Consider the following 18,374-nt stretch of genomic DNA (forward strand, 5'->3'; position numbering starts at 1 on the left):
TATTTTTATGTTGGATTACAGCAAGAATCCAAAAGATTCTTGTCTAGGTTCTCAGCTTTACCCCGGCTTTTTGGCTAAGGTTTTCAACCCCAGTCTGCCTACATTACCTTCTGGTAGTTAAATGTAAATATGTTGTTTTTTAATTTGGCTGAGTTTAGTTACTGTCTATTCTTAACAATATATATCCTGTTTTTTCCCCAGAACACTGAAGACCTGCAGGGCTGCCCAGAGGATTCAAGGGGCCTGGGGCAGGGCCGGGTCTTCAGCGACAAGCCTTCCCTCCAAGAGGGACCCGCTGCTGAATTGCTGCCGAAGAGCCACTGAAGAATGAAGAGGTGGTGGTAGAGCAGTCTAAGTGCCGCCAATCATGGCTCCCCTCTCCACCCTCCGCCACTTGTACTCACTGGGCGGTGCTCCGAGGCTCCAGCAGCACTTCCTCGGTGGATCCTTCACTCGCTCCGAGTCTTCCGCTGCACTGAAGGACCTGCTGCCAAAGACCAGAGTGAGTGAAGGGCCTGCTGCCAAAATGCCACCAAAACCCGGAGCAGCTCGCGGGGCCCCTGTGGGGCCCGGGGCCAAATTGCCCCACTTGCCCCCTCCCCTCTGGGCAGCCCTGAAGACCTGTAAAAGGCAGGTATTAAAGCCTCTGCTTATAGTACTCCCATCAAAACATTGTGTTGTGAAACTTGCCTCAGAAACAGAGTGCTCTGTTACTCATTTTTAAAGCACCAAAATTCAAAATGACCTACTATAAGAGGTGAATCATGCAAAAACTTGCTTACTGCTAAAGCTGGTTGGAACATTTTAGCCAAAACAGTTTTCCATCAGAAAATGCCAGTTTGACTAATCTAAGTTTTTTTGTGAACTTGCATCTATTTGAACAAAATTTCCAACAGAAAACATGATTTTCTATTAAAAAAAAGTAATCCTTTTGAAAATTTTGTTTTGGAAAAATTTCAAAACTTAGTTTCAAAACAAAATTTTTAATTCAAAATTTTATTTTAAAATTTTTTCCGTTTTATGTTAATGTCAAAATAAAAATATTTCACGACACATCAATAGTAGTAGTGCACAACATGACATATCACGTCAAGATACAATAGTCACAATATTCTCTTATTTTACTAATCAGAGGAGCAGCTATTTACAATAACCTAGAAAAATGATTCCAGGCTAACACAAGGCTATTGAAAACAGCTGCTCCTCTAATTAGTACACAGAGTGCTTATCTTCTTGTTCAAAGAGTCACACTGTTTCAATACAACACAAACAGGAGACACTCTGAAGAAAAGAGAAGATAAGATATTTTAATCAACACTGCATAGCAGAAGAACTTAATGATTTTAAAACTGAAATACAGATTCTGACTCGTTACAGTATGACACGTGACTAGTACTACTCCTATTATTTAATGACATGAGTAGCAAGTACGACTGATGTCATTAAATAATAAAAATATAAAAATGAAAAAACCCACAAATTTTTCAAAACAGAAAAGTTTAAAAGTTTAATATTTTTCCAAAACAAAAATATTCAGAATGTATAGGCAGAGAAAGTTTCTTTCCTGTAGAATACCACTTTCCTAATCCAGTGCCAAAACTCTGCCTTTCTTACTCCTTACTCAGACAAAACTCTCACTGAAGCCAATCATTTGAGCACATGATTTAGCCCCCAGGTGTTACTTGTAGAAGAACACAGACTTGTTGTTTTTTAAAAGTCATTTTGGACCCAATTCTGTCCCCTTCAGTCATGTTCAGTCTTACCCTCCTTTGCAAGCAGTCCCACAGACATTTATCTCAAAGTCCATCTGCATACATATTTCTACTACTCTAAGTTAATACATTAAAATCAATAGAATTCTGTCTGAGTAAGTCTCTGTAGGTACTTATAAGCCCCTCACCCATCCTCTTATTACAGACAAAAGAACCTTATATATTGCTTAAATAATTGCTGCATCAAACCCATACACTGTATGAGCTATAGCATATCTGAAAGGGGATTCCAAAGAGGATGGATCTAGACTTCTCAGTGGCACCAGATGACACAGAATGGTTTCAAGTTGCAGTGGGGGTGGTTTAGGTTGGATATTAGGAAACACTTTTTCACTAGGAAGGCAGTGAAGCACTGGAATTGGTTACCTAGGGAGGTGGTGGAATCTCCTTCCTTAGAGGTTTTTAAGGTCAGGGTTGACAAAGCCCTGGCTGGGATGATTTAGTTTGGGATTGGTCCTGCTTTGAGCAGGGGGTTGGACAAAATGACCTGCTGAGGTCCCTTCCAACCCTGATATTCTATGATTCTATGATCTTTTAGAAAGGCATTCAGACTTGATTTAAAGACTTTAAGTGATGGAGAATCCACCACATCCCTATGTAAGTTGTTCCAAATGTTAATTACCTTCACTGTTGAAAATGTGTTGCTTATTTCTAGTATGAATTTGTCTACTTTCAACTTCCAAGCATGGGATCTTGTTATATCCTTTTTCTGCTAGATTAAAGAGCTGCCTGCCATTAGAAAATTCTTCCCCTTGTAAGTACTTGTTGACCATGATCAAGTCACCTTCAATAAACTGAACAGATTGAGTGTCTTTATTCTGTCAGTTTAAGGCCTTTTCCCCCAACCCTCAAATCATTCTTATAGCAATTTCCTATCATAACCCCTAAATCCTTTTCAGTGTCACTACATTCCAACATATAGTCCCATATCTCATAAGTGTGACCTGCATTCCTTGTTTCTAGATGATGACGTTGCATTTGTCCGTTTTAAAACACGTTGTTCAAATAAGACCACAATACCAAGAGATCCAGATCAGTCTATATAACTGATTTCACACCATTTTTTACAACTCCACCAATTCTTGTGTCATCTGTAAGTTTTACATTTTATATATATATATAAAGCGACTGGATAGCGCAGTGGTTAAGAGCGCCGCCCTTTGATATGAGAGACCGGGGTTCAAATCCCGGTTGGTTACCCAACTTTCCAGTAGGGGTCCTTGGGCAAAAGACCCCCTAACGCTTCACCTGCCTACCTCAAATATGAGAGTGACATGAACTAGGAGAGTCATGCTGGCTTGGACGTTGCCTGGATTAACAAGGTCTGTGCCAGATGCTGAGGAACCAGGACAATCTGACGATAAGTGGGCTACTGAAGCAAACCATTCATGACGAGACAAGAGAACCTGAATGATGGATGCTACTCAACAGTAGACCTAATGAGAGGGGATATATGAAACGTGATGGGTTGACTGTGTGAAGCAAAAGACCTACATCCACATTACGGACAAGCTAGTTTACCCCAGCTTCAACATAGTAAAAGAGGAAGCTGCTCCTCACACTTGAACGACCAACTTCACATTACATCCCAGATCAAGAGGACTGGAGAACAAGTGGATGTGCAGCCCACACCTAAGCTGAAACTTCACTGCACCCCCTCCATTGTCCAGAGCCAGCAGTGATATGTGGCATAAGTCATGGAGAACTACTCAGTTCAATCCTCGAGACCAATTACCAGACTCAGTTGGAGAAGTTACCACTCAGAGATAGTATGTTAGAAGATGCCAATAGAGTCTCATGCCAATCCCTACTACCACCATAACTCAACCAATGAACTTGGTATACGGCTACAGCCTCTGTAATCCTGGAGATGCTTGGCTACGCGATCCAAGAGAACAACAGTATGTACCCACCCTGGAAAAGGGAGGTTGGGCTAAGATTTCAAGGCAACTCGGAGAGAAGTTTAGTCAGTGGTGGACTACGAAGGTGTAGAGATAAGGATAAGATCGGCTACTTTGAAAATACAGGGCCTCTGACTCCATGCTGAAGCCTTAGTAGACTGCTTTTAAAACAAAGGCTACAGCACTAGCTTAAAAAACCCCCCCCCCCCAAAGGCTAAGGGGATACCACGAGAGACGCGAAGCCCAAAACTAAATTGCCCTGTTTCCAAAGAACCATCCAAGGTGTAACTCCCAACTGAGTGCACAACCATACAGGCCGAGCCCCAGGCAGCAGAAACTGACAGTCACTGGAAGAACATATGGAGGAAAGAGAAAGGAATCCTAACACCAGTGCAAGTGGCTGCAGGGACTGAGAACAAAGCACCAGCAATCTCCCAGAACAGAAACCAGTCACCATCACAGTATAAGCCATCCAGCAGCACCAGACATGACCACACCTCTGGGCTAAAGACTACAGCAGTGCATGAACGCTAGCAGCACAGAAGAACCAGCGCTAGCAGCAGGGCTCCCCCCAAATGGCTACACAAGGAAGGACAGTGCTGATACTGAAAGACCCCGCAAGGGACGAACCGGCCAATAACCTGGCTCCCCAAAACATGGACAGTCCTATTCAGGCTTCATAGCCGCAGCTTGACAGGACCACGATGGGCCAGTACATGAAACAGCTCAGGCAAGGGCATGGAACCACACCAGAGGCTTCAAAGAACACCAGTTGTTCATAGATAGAGCAGTCGCCCCAGACTCAAGGTCTAGACAGACCAATCTGAACAGCCTGGATTGACTACAGGAGCCTATGACTCAGATGCCGGCAACGTGGGATCTGTGAATTCTGTGCTATACAAAGTCAACAGGACATGGACCTTCTCAAGAACTCAATGGGACTATGGGAAGACAACCTAGAAGTCACTCAAGGCAGCTTGCACATTGGCCATCAAGTGTGATATACCAAGGGATGCACTGTCCCGCTGCTGTTCCTGCATAGGCTTAACCCCTCAGCCAGTATCACAAGGACTGGATACGGGTACAGGTTTCAGGAGTGGAACTACCTCAGCCACTCTCTAATGGATGACATTAAGCTGGTCTGCTAAGAATGAACGACGAATCGACTCGCTAATCCCACTGACTGCGGATCTACAGTGAGGATAGGGATGTCATTTCGGACTGGAAAGTGTGGCCGGATGGGTAGTGAAGAGAGGGAAGGTAGTTCAAGGATGATTGGGGTGGAACAGCCAGCGGGCCTAGAGGCTAACAGACCAGCTACACGTACCTGGATCCCACAGTCACATGGAAAACATGATGAGGAGGCAAGGAAGACAGCAACATCCAGTATTACCAAAGGATAGACAGGTCCTGAGAGCCAGCTCAGTTTGGGAAGGAACAAGATCCACGCCATAACGGTTCGCCCTGCCAGTCATCAGATCCCTGCCGGTTAGTGAGCTGGCCAAAGAGACTGGAGGCTGCTGATGTGAAAACCCGGAGCTCCTCACATGCAAGGGGTTTCCACCCCAAGTCCAAACCCAGAGACTGTTATCACCAGGCGGAAGAAGGCGGGCGGGGCTTGGTGAGCGTCAAAAGCCACTGTCCTGAGATGAAACCGGACATCCGGAGTACATCTAAGATGTTCCCCCAAGGAGCTGCTGAGAGAATGCCTGAGGCAGCAGCAGACATGGGAGAGACCAAGCAGAAGAAGTCCATGGCAGACAAGACCCTGCATGGTGTCATCGACAGATTAGCTGAGGTGGTGGAATTGGGAAATCCTACAGTGGCTGGAAAGGCTGGCTAAAAGACAGCACTGAGCACTGATCATAAGCAGGCACTAGGACAGGTCACTGAGCGACCAGATCCATTGAGCAGGGGTCTACCACCACAGAGACCCAAGTGCAGAGCTGTGAAGAGGGCCTTCAGAGACTGTCCAACACATAGCTAGGCAGGATGTAGATGCAGGCAGGAACAAGCTCACTGACGGCAAACAAAGTGGCTGGGATTAGTGTACAGGAACTCTGCACAGCGATGTTGGCTGTACGCCTCCCAAAGACAGATGGAGATTCACAGAAGGTTGTTGGAGAATAGCGGGCTAGGTTCTGTGGGACTTCCAGATTCCAGGGACAGAAGGCAGTAACTGGCCATCACCAACATCGTTGGTATGACAAGGACCAGAGACAGCGCGTGGTGATAGATATAGCAGTGCCAAGGACAGCACACTTCAGGAAGAAGGAATATGGACTGGGAGAGATACCAGGGCCTGAAGAGGACTAGAGAGGATGTGGAAAGTGGAAGGCCAAAGTGGTCCTAGTTGGTGGTAGGGCACGTCGGGGCTGTGACTCCTAAGCTGGTGAGTGGCTCCAACAATCCCAGGAACAACATCAGAACTCTCTGTCCAGAAGAGTGCAGTGCTAGGAACAGCTAAGATACTGCGCAGAACCCTCAAACTCCCAGGCCTCTGGTACAGGACCCGAGGTTGAGGAAGACACATACCACCCATAGGGGTGAGAGGGGAATTTTTTATATATATATATATAAATAATTTTTTTTTTTTTTTTTTTTTTTTTTACAGATAATTGATAAAGATATTGAAGAACACTGGACCAAGAGATGATCCCTGCAGATCCCCTCTCGAAATACCCACAATGGATTACAATTTCACATTTACAATTACTTTTGAAATCTATCAGTTAAACAATTTTTATTCCATTTAAATGGGCTACATTGATTTTGTGCTATTTTTAATCAGAATGTCATGCAGAACTAAGCGAGACAAGGTGGGTGAGTTAACATCTTTGATTGGACCGACTACTGTTGGTAAAGAGAGACAAATTTTCAAGCTTTGTCTCTCTCACCAACAAATTGGTCCAGCAAAAGACATTACTTCACCCACCTTGTCTCTTTAATGTCTTGGGACTGAACGGCTACAACTACACTTCATACAATGCATGACTAAGTCAAATGACCTACAGAAATCTAAGTACATTGTGTCAACATAGTTACCTTGTCAACCAAACTTGTCATTTCACAAAAATGATATCGTTTGTTTGATAAGCTCTATAAAACCATGTTGATCAGTGTTAATTATGCAAACATTTTAAAATTCTTTGCTGACAGCATTCTACATCAACCTGACCATGATTTTGCCCAGGATAGATGTCATGATAACCAGCCTACAGTTTGCCATGTCATCTCATTTTTTCTTTTTAAATATGGGCACAACACTGGCTTTTTTCAGTTCTCTGAAACTTCCCATGTTCTAAAATCTGTTTAAAAACAAAACCACAACATTAATGATTCAGAGCGCTCCAGACTCAATTTTAATACTCTTGAGTATAAGCTATCCAGTCCCACACATTTAAAATGTTTATCTTTAATAGTTGCTGATTAACATTCTCCCTAGTGACTGATGGAAAAGGAAGTATTTAATCATCACAGAAAGATTTGACTACACTATTCTGTTTCTGTCTAACCACAGAACAGAAATATTTGTTGAATACTTATGCCTTTCCTGCATCAGGATTGATATTTTTACCATATTTGGCTAGTATTGGACCTAGATAATTTGCTAAGATTTCAGTGGTTCATTATATATTTAAAGAATTCCTTCTTATCATCCTTAACACTACTGACCAAAGATATTTCATAGATACCTTTAGCTTCCCTTATCAATCATCTGCATATCTTAACTGCAGATTTGTACACATTGCTGTAAGGTTCCCATTTTTTCATTTGTTATGTATTGGGGTGTTCTGTACTCAAAACATCTTTCCTAAAGTTTACTGTAGATAATGTCAACACCAATCTTGCTTCTTTGGCTCTATCAACCCTCATTAAACCACAGGATCCTTTTCTTTCTACATTAAAATCGTATATCGATCACAGTCTAGAGATGAGAGACAATTGTACCACAGCCAGGTATTGAGGGCTTTCATTAAGACTGAGTTTACAAAGATATTATTTGTTATTAGAGGACAGATGTAAAACATGCAAGATTTTATTTTTCCATGTGTGAGGTCAATTATTCAAAAATTGCTATCTAGTGTTTTTGATATTTTGTTTTAAGAAAAAAAACATCAAAATGGACTTGGATCTACAGCTGGCATAAATCAGTGAAGCTCCAACAACTTCAATGAAGCTTTGCTGTTTTATGCCAACTGGGGATCTGCCCCACAGCCCTTACAGAATAAAGAATTATGTCACTCTCAAAGGTTAGCCTCTCTTTAAAATAGTCTGAAGCTGCTTTAAGTCTAGTTGTAAAGTCACAAAATTACTCTTAAAAATAGAGAGGAGACTAGTGTGAAGAATGAATCTGCTAATGCACTTGGGTACAGATGGATTGGCAAAACCAAAGAGCTAATAGAGCTTTTGTGAGCTTGTCTGTAAGACTTCATCTTTATTAACAAATCAATTATATGACAGTTTCAGACAAAGCAAGCAAGATAGCTAAAAATAGGGAATAAAAAGCACGTAACATATTTTCATCTGTAGTATATTTTCCTATGCAGGCTGGTGATTCCTTCACCCTCTTAGTATAAGAAAAGACATTATTTGAAGTAGCTAAGATGGGCTCTGTGAAAACTCCTTAGTGAAGGTCTGATGCTGCAGCCTTTACTCACATATGGGTCCATGTGAATAAGGGCTGCAGGCAACTGGACCATTCATGGGAGCAAGGCTGCAGGACTGGGTGCTGAGATAGGAGTATTTTGATAGTGATACTATTATTGTTTACCCATATTTTAGAGGTAGAAGTCAAGTCTGTGGTAGTTCAATTGCCAGTGCCACAGTGGTAAATGTAATGGTGATACTGAGTGATAATGCAAAGTACACGCCCACCCACACTATTAAATTAACCACCACCACCTCTCTCTCTCTCTCTCTCTCTCACACACACACACACACACACACACGGCTGACAGATCTGCTATTCTAACACAATGGCATTAGTCTCCTACTCTGCTTTTACACAGGACTAATGGCTATGAGTATATTTAAATTCACTTCCTTTTGCAGGAATGAATTTATTCCTTCCATTTCATGTTGGCTTAGTCTTGGCACCCTTGCAATAAATTAATTATGACTGTAGACAGAGCATTCTTTCCATGGATCTATTCTTGGGACCCAGGGAAAAGTGGAGGGGTCTGCTATTAATAAGGTGTTCAGCATAAAAACATGACAGCTTTCCGTAGCCTCTCTCACGACACAGTACTCAGCTCCATTCACAATAATGTAACTCCCTTCCTACCCTTATTTATATTACACACTTTTCAGAGGAATGTGTTGGGATTCAGACAATTGTTCAGTGGATGTATAATAATTCCATAAATATCCCTGAGGAAGCATGGCCTACTTTTTCGGAGAGTAACAGTGATTAAACATGGTGACTAGTTAAATACAAATCAAACATACAGTAAGCTCCTTATGGCCCTGCTCCTGCAGACACTTACACACGTGAGTGGGAGAATTCTTATGCTTGAAGTCTTTTCACATGCATAGGTCTTTGTAGGATCGAGGCCTAAGTAAGTTTCAAGCATAGTGTCAAACAGTGGCCCCGTGAAATCTCTGAAAAAAACTCCACTGAATTCAGCTGGACCAGGACTTGGCCCCTATTTTCACATTTCTCAGTGCCTCTAACACTGTATTTCCCAGATCCTCCTAACTAAACCCCGGGAATAATTTAAAACAAACTGTTTTAAGAGGATTAGTTCAGACATTTAAGTTCATGCCCATGTACTAGCAGACGTTTAAACAAACACTGATATAAAAACATCTTACCTAACTCATCTTTTTCTCTCACACCCATATAGTAACCATATGTGACAATCTTAACTTTATCATTTGAATTATTCTAGAATGTATTACTATGTAGTAAACTTGAGTATAGTAAAAGAGGATCCTTAACATATAAGTCTCTCTCTCTTTTTTTGTTTTGTTTTAAACAAACTGATAAAAAAAAAAAGTTTAACAGCAATAGCAATATAAGTGACTTAGGAAAATGACCAATCTCAGTTCTCAGAATTCATTCTAAAACAGAATAGGAAAGGCCTATAAAATGTGCTAAAACTTTTAATGAAATTCTGCAGTGCACATGACCAATTTCTAAAAAAAGTCAACTTGCAAATCTATGGGCAACTCTAAAAAGTGCACATTGCTAAAGTATTGCTCTAGCAACTTAGCACTTAGAGGATATTATTCTTATGCCTTTATTGGAGTTTTTCTAACCAATCTAAATTAAAGTCATGATTTTCAAGAGTGACTTGTGATTCTGGATGCCTGAAAGTTCTGGATGCCCAATCTAGAAACTTTAAAGAGACCTGGTTTTCAGCATTTTCTGAAAATCAGGCTCCTTTAAAGTGTCAAGTTAAGCACCCAACAATCACTAGACACTTTTGAAAATCTTGGCCCTAACTAATTATAATTGTGTTCCAAATTGATATTATACAGTAGCCAACATGCTGAGCCTGATTTTTTTTTTTTTATATCTGTCCAAAAAGTATATATACTGTTTACATACCAGGGATGGGTGAAAAGTTCTGACACAAATCCACACCCATCTGAAAAAGCCAAAAATATACACTTTGGGTGCACTGGTGCTCTAACTGGTTGATCTTACAATCACTAGTAGGGCAAAGAATAGCTTCTAAGCATGTATCACATGAACTTCTTCAAAAATAGCTCTTTGTCTTACTGTAATCCCATTAAGATTCATCTTCTCTCCACTATTGGTATCTAAGTCTCCAACATGGAAGGCTCTCTACAGGTTTGGCAGATGGACTAAGTGTTAGTCCATTAGGCTGGAGAGAAAGATGTTCTTTGGCTACCCAAAGTGCCATCTTTGATTTAGGAACTGCAAGAACCACCAGACTGGTCCCTTGTGATGCTGCTGACTATTTAATTTACTTCATTGTAAATAGTCTGTTTCAAATAGGCCCCAATGTGAGGGGTGGGATGAAAAGTACTTCCATTAAGTCCCCGTGGATGAAAACTGTACCACAGCCAGCTGTGACACAACCCGTGATGTCAGCCACTTAGAGACTGAACAACAAACAACAATGCTTAGTGTGAATGCAACAGTCTTGAGCCTGCTACAGAATGCCCAAAGGGTTATTAGAACCATTTACCTAAACCCCAGTTCAGACTTTAAAAAGAAAAAAAAAGTGTTTTGGGTAGAAAGGAGGAGGAAATGTTAATGGAGGTGTCTGTCCTCTATGAGTAACCATACAGAGTGGGAGCATCTAGTCCACCTCTCACTCTTTACTATCTTCAAGAGGTTTTGTTGGGACTCTGCAAGCTGTAATTCATCGCCCCACTCCCAAAAAATAGTGACTAGCAGAAGAACCAGGATGTCTACAGTCTCTCCTGTGTTTAGAGCAGACCAAAGCCATGGGTACAATGTATCTCAGAGAAAGGATCTTTTCCTTTACAATTTAATGGGAACCTCACATTGGCACAACAGAAATGCAGATTGCTTGGTTTATTGGTGAGGCTGGGTGACAGCAGACGCAGTGTTTGACAGCTCATTCAACCTCCCCTACTCCTGGCTACCTCCATGACAGCTGTTCAGTAAGTCTCAGTAAAATATGTCTAGTGGCATACGTGCCATGAGCAAATCTATCTATGCAATCTCCATGAATCTGTGAATATACGCAAGTATGGTTCTATTTTAGATACAGTCTCAGTGTAGGTACTGAAACGTATTTTAGTATTGAAATAAAGAATAGACCTTTCCTGACATGTATAGAATGTGCTAACTCTTCTGTGTGGAGATCACATATAGTTAAACAGAATACCATTAGACTGTATAACTAACATATACAAGACGTTTACATTCCTATTGGGGGTCTAATATTGTGAACATTTTTACTGAGGTTGAAGAACTGCTGTAAGTTTTTCCTAAAACATCATCATGCCATCTGCATACAATAATAAAATAATCCAGTAGTTGCCATGCTAAAACAGAACTTCTAGTGAAGGGCACAGATAGTCCCCTAATGGGAACTCAAAGTTATGCACAGTGATGAAAACTGGAAACAATTTTCCAGCTAATGGTCTGTCAATGACCACTTTGAACAAATTAGCACTGTATTTTATGCACCACATTTTAACACCACAACAAACCAGGACTTTCCAGAATGTATCATCTTGACTGAATGGTTGTATTTCAGTTAATCTTTCAATTCTCCCTGGTCACCTTCTGGCAGTGCCATTTGTTATGCTTTTCATGAAGTAAAGTTCACTTTCATATCACCTGGCAGGACAGAAGCTTTAGAGGCTGGTAGTGTTTATGGAGAAGTCTCTGTTGGGGCTGTAAAAAACAAACAAACGAACAGTAAATATAAGATCACCTCACGAAAGGCAATAACGTATTTTAAGAGAAAATAACAAGTCAGCAAAGTGCTATGCAAATTTACTCTTATTGGAAAGACAAACTACTCCTCGTAGTTCAGATTGTCAGCCTGGGACTCTAATAAGCTTTCCCCATCACCCACATGATTATTGCTCAGTCGGTTCCCTGGAAAACGGTCAAGTTAGGACTGACAACAAAGGGAATGCGCTCTTGTACATGATTGAATCAGTTCTACCCAGATCTAGCACCATGATATAAACCAGCATGAAACATTTTGGCGATCCAAGTCCTGCAGAGCAGGCCCTTCTGCTTGTAACATCACCGGTCAGGGATTGCCTCCTTTACTGATCCCATTATATTCAAATCACTGGAAAGATTCTTTCAGATCCAAACATAGGGCCTGGATTCTCCCATCCCATTGACACTGGCCAAGGGGAGCCAAAGCTGTGAGACACCAGCTGGGAGATAAGGAAGCAGCTTTGCTTCACGCTCTTCTCACTCCCTTCTGCTTATTAGACCCTTCCCCCCCTTAGGTGCCCATGGGAGGGGCAGAGGAAAGTTGAGCAGCAGCTTCCCCTCCGCTGCTGAAGGCAGGAGTGCTCCCCATGATCTCCCTCTCCTTTGCTTCAGGGATGTTGATAATCAACTTGTCAATAATCAATAACCAGTTAATCAGCAGCCAGTAACTGGTAGGAATTTTAATTGTGTTTATATATGTAATCAATGGTATTCTCTCAAATTCAGATTTGATTAATAAAACAGATCTCAAATAAGTCAGCATTGACTGGATTTATTAATCAAATAGTTAGCAAAGACAGTACATGAGCAATGACACACACAATTACCAATGGCTATGGAAGACCTTTCCTGTAGTTTGACAGTCTGCGTCCAGCCTGCCGATGTTCTGATAGTAACCCCAAAGTGGTGATTCAATTATTTATTCTGTTCGGATATGCATGTATGTATCGATACAGAAATGGATCTGAAAGTCTGTGAACAGGGTGTGCTGCGGTACTATGAACATCTGAGTAAGACACCAGTCCTTGATACTGTTGAGTTCTACTTCTGGCAGGCAAATCATAATTCCATCCTGCCAGACCAATCAATAGCCCCTATTGGGTTCCTTGTTCAAGTGCCATTTGTTCATAGCCAATAATCAATTATCCATAATTTGTCAGGAATCAATAACCAAAAAAATCAATAGCAATTTTAATTGTGATTATAGGTTCAATGAGTAATGCTCCCTTGAGCTGAGATTTATTTAACAATGACAGACTTTGGATAAATCCAATCAAAGATGATTTATTCAACAGTTAATAAGACAGCCCATACAAAGAGGTATACCTGTGGAAGACCTTACCTCAAGGCTAATAAACTTATGACAAAAGATAGAAACTTCTTTAAAAATAAATGTATCTTTTACTCGGTTTAACAATTAGCAAAATAACTAGCCAAGTAAAATACAATATTTGCCTGTAATACACTCATAGCTATATTAGAATGTAATAGTTTATACAACTTAAGAAAAGGCTATGATCTTATTAATATTATTTTACAATTATACTGAAGTTTTGACCTTATAGTTTTTTCTTCCTTTGGACAAAAAGTTTTGATTCATAGAAAAAAAAACTTTGTAATTAAATTATTCACTGAGGCAGAAATATATGGACATATTTATAACTGACATTTGCAAAAAAAATTGAATTGATGTTACAATAATATAATAATGGCTATGACCCCAAAATAGTGTGCATCACAAAAATTGTTTTAAAACAAATAAAAGGAAGTTCTTCTTCTCGCAGTGCACAGTCAACTTGTGGAACTCTTTACCTGAGGAGGTTGTGAAGGCTAAGACTATAACAGCGTTTAAAAGAGAACTGAAAAAATTCATGGTGGTTAAGTCCATAAATGGCTATTAGCCAGGATGGGTAAGGAATGGTGTCCCTAGCCTCTGTTTGTCAGAGGATGGAGACGGATGGCAGGAGAGAGATCACTTGATCATTGCCTGTTAGGTTCACTCCCTCTGGGGCACCTGGCATTGGCCACTGTTGGTAGACAGATACTGAGCTAGATGGACCTTTGGTCTCACCTGGTAGGGCCGTTCTTATGTTCTTAAGTTTTATATTATTTTCATTTAGTTATGTTAAAAATGCAACGGTTATTAGCTAAAATTCTTGCTAAAATAAAGTGCTCGGTGGTGGAGGAGGGAGCAGCAGTGAAGTTTTTCACATAAATTGCGAGTGCCTGTGTTTAAGTAACTAGCATTACACATTTCACTGTGGTGGGCAACTTGAGCCAGGAACAGCGAACCGCGACCACTGGGAACTGTGGTGGCCATGCCTGCAGACGGTCGATGTAAACAAACTGTTTTGCAGCCCACCAGCGGATTACCCCGTCAAGCCACGTGTGGCCCGCGGGCTGCAGACTGCCCACCACTGGTATAATGTAACTCCTACAGTGGACAATCAAAAAATCCATGACATATAGTCAGAATACGAATCAGTCACCTCCCATTCCTGATCAACCCACACCCACTACAACACCAGAGAATACTTGTGACCATCTCTGCTCCTTTAAGATAGCCCAAGGGTTGGAAGGAAATGATAAACTTATGAGTAACAGGCTGGTTACCTATCTTTCCACCAGATGCATATTTAAGTATACAATCATCTATGAAGATGTTGCAATGCCCTGAGGTGAAACCCAGAGCAACTAGTGTTTTAACTGAGAAATGACAATAATATATTCCACCCTTGATGTATATATTAGTCCTTTAACTTTGAGCCTAATGGGCCGAGAGAGATGTTAAGGCTTTCCCAGAAGCAATACTAAACAACAGCTACTAAAGTTAGACATTATCAGGATCTGCTGATTTTACAAATTCCATCCAAGAGGTTTGAAAGAGCTGGGTGAGGATAATGCTGGATCATTAATGCTGATTTTCAATAAGTCTTGGAACACTGCAGTTCCAGAAGACTGGAAAAAAAGCTAATACTGTGCCAATATTTAAAGAGGGTAACCAGGATGACACAGATAATAATAGGCCTATCAGTCTGACACCTATCCCAAGCTAGTGGAACTGCTGATGTGGGACTCAATTAATAAAGAATTAAAGGAGGATAATATATTTAATGCCAGTCAATATGGGCTTATGAAAAATAGATCCTGTCAAACTAACCTGTTATCTTTTTTGATGAGATTACAAGTTTGGTTGCTAAAGGTACTAATGTTGATATAATATATTCAGACTTCTACAGGGCATTTGACTAAGTACTACATGACATTCTGATTAAAAAACTAGAAAGATATAAAAAATTAACATGGCACACATAAATGGATTAAAAGATGGCTAACTGATGGGTCTCAAAATGTATTGTAAATGGGGAATCATCAAATTGGTGCGTTTCTAGGGGGGTGTTGCATGGATTGGTTTTTGGCTCTATGCTATTTACAGATTTTATTGATGACCTAGACGAAAACATAAAATCTGATAAAATTTGCAGATGACACAAAAATTGGGGGAGTTGTAAATAATGAAGAGGATAGATCACTGATGCAAAGCGAACTGGATCACTTAGTAAGCTGGGTGCAAGCAAGCAATATGTGTTTTAATACAACTAAATATAAGGGTATACATTTAGGATAAAAGAATATAGGCCATACTAACATGATGGAGGACACTGCCCTGGGAACCAGTGACTCTGAACTAGTTTTGGAGATCATGGTGGCTAATCAACTGAACATAGCCCTTTTGGCCACGATGTCACACTGAAAGCTAAGGTGCTTGTTGGATGCCTAAACAGTGGAGTCTTGAGTAGAAATAGAGGAGTTATTTTACCTCTTTATTTGGCACTGGTGCGACCGCTGCTAGACAATGGGTCCACTATTTAATAATGGGCTTTTCAGTCTAACAGAGGAAGCTATAACACAATCCAATGGCTCGAAATTGAAGCTAGTCAAATTCAGACTGGAAATAAGGCGTACATTGTTTAAAGGGTGATTAACCATTGGAACAACTTACCAAGGTAGTGGTGGATTCTCCATCACTGACAATTTTAAAATCAAGATTGGATGTTTTTCTAAAAGATCTGCTCTAGGATTTATTTTGGGGACATTCTATGGCCTATGTTATGTAAGAGATCAGGCTAGATGATCAATGGTCCTTTCTGGCCTTGGAATCTATGAATCAGATGATGCTTTGCAGTTAAGATAAAGAATGTCTAACAAATAATGTTATTTCAGTGTGCAGTATTAGCCTATTTTACTTATCCTATTTTGAAATCCGTTTTTAAGATATATTTTTACAATGTATTAACCACAAAATGTATAAATGATAAACTACTAAAAAGGGCATAAACAATGCCTACCCACCAGGTATTGAGAGAGTTGGAAAGCTGCAATGGGACAGAGAACCTCAGAAATAACTTAAAGTACTGAGAAGTATGTACCAGAATGAGGAAATAGATAAGGATCAGAATGATATACAATAAGCATGGTGTAGTGAGACAGATTTTTGTTACCATTCTGCCTGGAGCGTCAGTTGATCAGGCTGACGCCACAGGATCATTTGTGGCGGAGATGACGAACGCATCAAATGTCTAGATTTTAAAACTTTATTGATAAAAATAAGAAAACAACAGCAGAGTGCTGGGAACGCTCCCACGTCACTCAGGGGAAGAAAGCAAGCATTAGAGGCCCAAGCCCTAACCCACTAACACTCACACATGCACTACCCAAAACTGTAACGTAAGAAGGAGGAGAGGGAAGGGTGGACGGGAGTGCTGTCCTGGGCCCAGGTCATCCAGGGAATCTGCTGTAATCTCTGAGTTGCTCCAGCTCTCAGGAGGGTTTTATGTCCTGGGGTCCTTGTGGGGGGTATTCCACTCAGGGACCTCTGCTTCTGGTGCTCTTTGTGCCAGTCTAAACCAGCTTGCAGTGGCCTTCTTGGTTGCCCAAAACACACAGGCTCTGGAGAATTTGTTTTCCCTTCTGTTGGCCTTCACTGTTGCTGCCTCAGTCACTCTGTTTTCACTGCTATCTTTGCAGATCTGCTCCACTTAGTTCTCCTCTTCTCACAACTGGGCAGCTGTAGATTTCTTGTCTGTAGACTTCTCGTCGAGCCCATGACCTTGGGCTGGGGCCAGCGTTTTATCTTCACAGAAAGTTAGCTAAAGTGCTGAGTTAACCCATTCTCTAGTTCCCCCTGGCCTCTCTCCTCTCATACTCCCGCAAAGGAATCTTCCATTCCCCACTCACACACCTTTGACCCTCTCCAAAATGCTTTGTGATGTGTGCAGCAGCGTTAGCCACATACAATACTGAGGGAGGGGGCCATTGGGATGTAACAGTAGCAGGGACCCCTTTGCTCCTGCCTCTGCTGTGTTCATAAACTACTCAGAAACACTGGGGCTCAGCAATTACTGCTGCAGCTTATTTACAGTGTGCGGTCCCCACCACCTTCTCGCCCCATACAGCTTGAGTTTTCAGCCATAAGGACGTCTCAGTTTCTACAACTAGGAGGGAAGAGCTACCACTCTCCTTCCACTCTCTGGCTCCCCACTTCCTTCCTTCCTCTGGGCCTGTATGTAGCCCCAGGCTAATTAGCCTGGCAGCTGTTTCCCATTCACCAATCAGGTACAGGTTTCTCTAGGCAGCTCCATTTTACCTCCCTTAATTGGAGCTGGCGTGACAGAGGGCTGGCTCAGTGGTTCCTGCCCAGCACCCTGTCACAGGTGGTGACAGATATGGCAATTTCCTGCCATTTCCTTGGGAGACCTAACTAACTAAAGTTTAAATATCTTTGGAGTCCATTGAATTAAATGAATAGTTTATGTATTATTGTGGGCCAGGTCTGCATGTAACCTCTGGTGGGGGGAGATGTGACAGATTTGAGACCTAGGGAGTATTTAGCAGGAGATGAATGCAAATTCTCTGCCTCCAGTTACACAAAATCCCAACCGTTGAAGCTATGTCCTGAGGGGTGATCCATTGTCTGCTAACTTCCTTTAATATGAATGAGGCCAAGATCAAAGGCCCAAGATGTAGAAAAGGAAAGACTGAACCACTCATGGTGGTTCTGGTTCTGAATCTCAGACAGTTATGACCATGTGTAATGGCATGGCACTCACCTCTCATGAGTGCCCCCTTCTGGTTGGGTGTGTCTGCAGTCTTTAAAACCAGTCCTGGCCCTTGTATTGGACCATATCCCCAGGGCTTCCTTCCTGGAGGCAATGGTTTTGTCCTCTTAGTCTGGTCTGGCCTCAGCTCTCCAGCTGGGCCTCCTGATAGTTCAGTCCCCTTCTGGGGGTTTCC

The 18,374-nt window shown here is 41.5% G+C and overlaps 1 protein-coding gene across 2 annotated transcripts in view; it reads right to left on the reverse strand.

The window, feature by feature from the left end:
• Positions 1-8,590: 8,590 nt before the first annotated feature.
• The window catches only part of SAMD12 (sterile alpha motif domain containing 12), a 249,199-nt gene continuing 239,415 nt past the window's right edge, over positions 8,591-18,374 (reverse strand). For both annotated transcript variants that reach the window (XM_032770041.2, XM_032770038.2), the window contains exon 5: positions 8,591-12,020. In XM_032770041.2, the coding sequence (XP_032625932.1) occupies positions 11,998-12,020 (23 nt within the window). In that variant the 3' untranslated portion in view covers positions 8,591-11,997. The remainder of the gene's footprint in view (positions 12,021-18,374) is intronic.

The sequence above is a fragment of the Chelonoidis abingdonii genome, chromosome 2 (assembly GCF_003597395.2).
Source record: "Chelonoidis abingdonii isolate Lonesome George chromosome 2, CheloAbing_2.0, whole genome shotgun sequence".
Lineage (NCBI taxonomy): Eukaryota > Metazoa > Chordata > Testudines > Testudinidae > Chelonoidis > Chelonoidis abingdonii.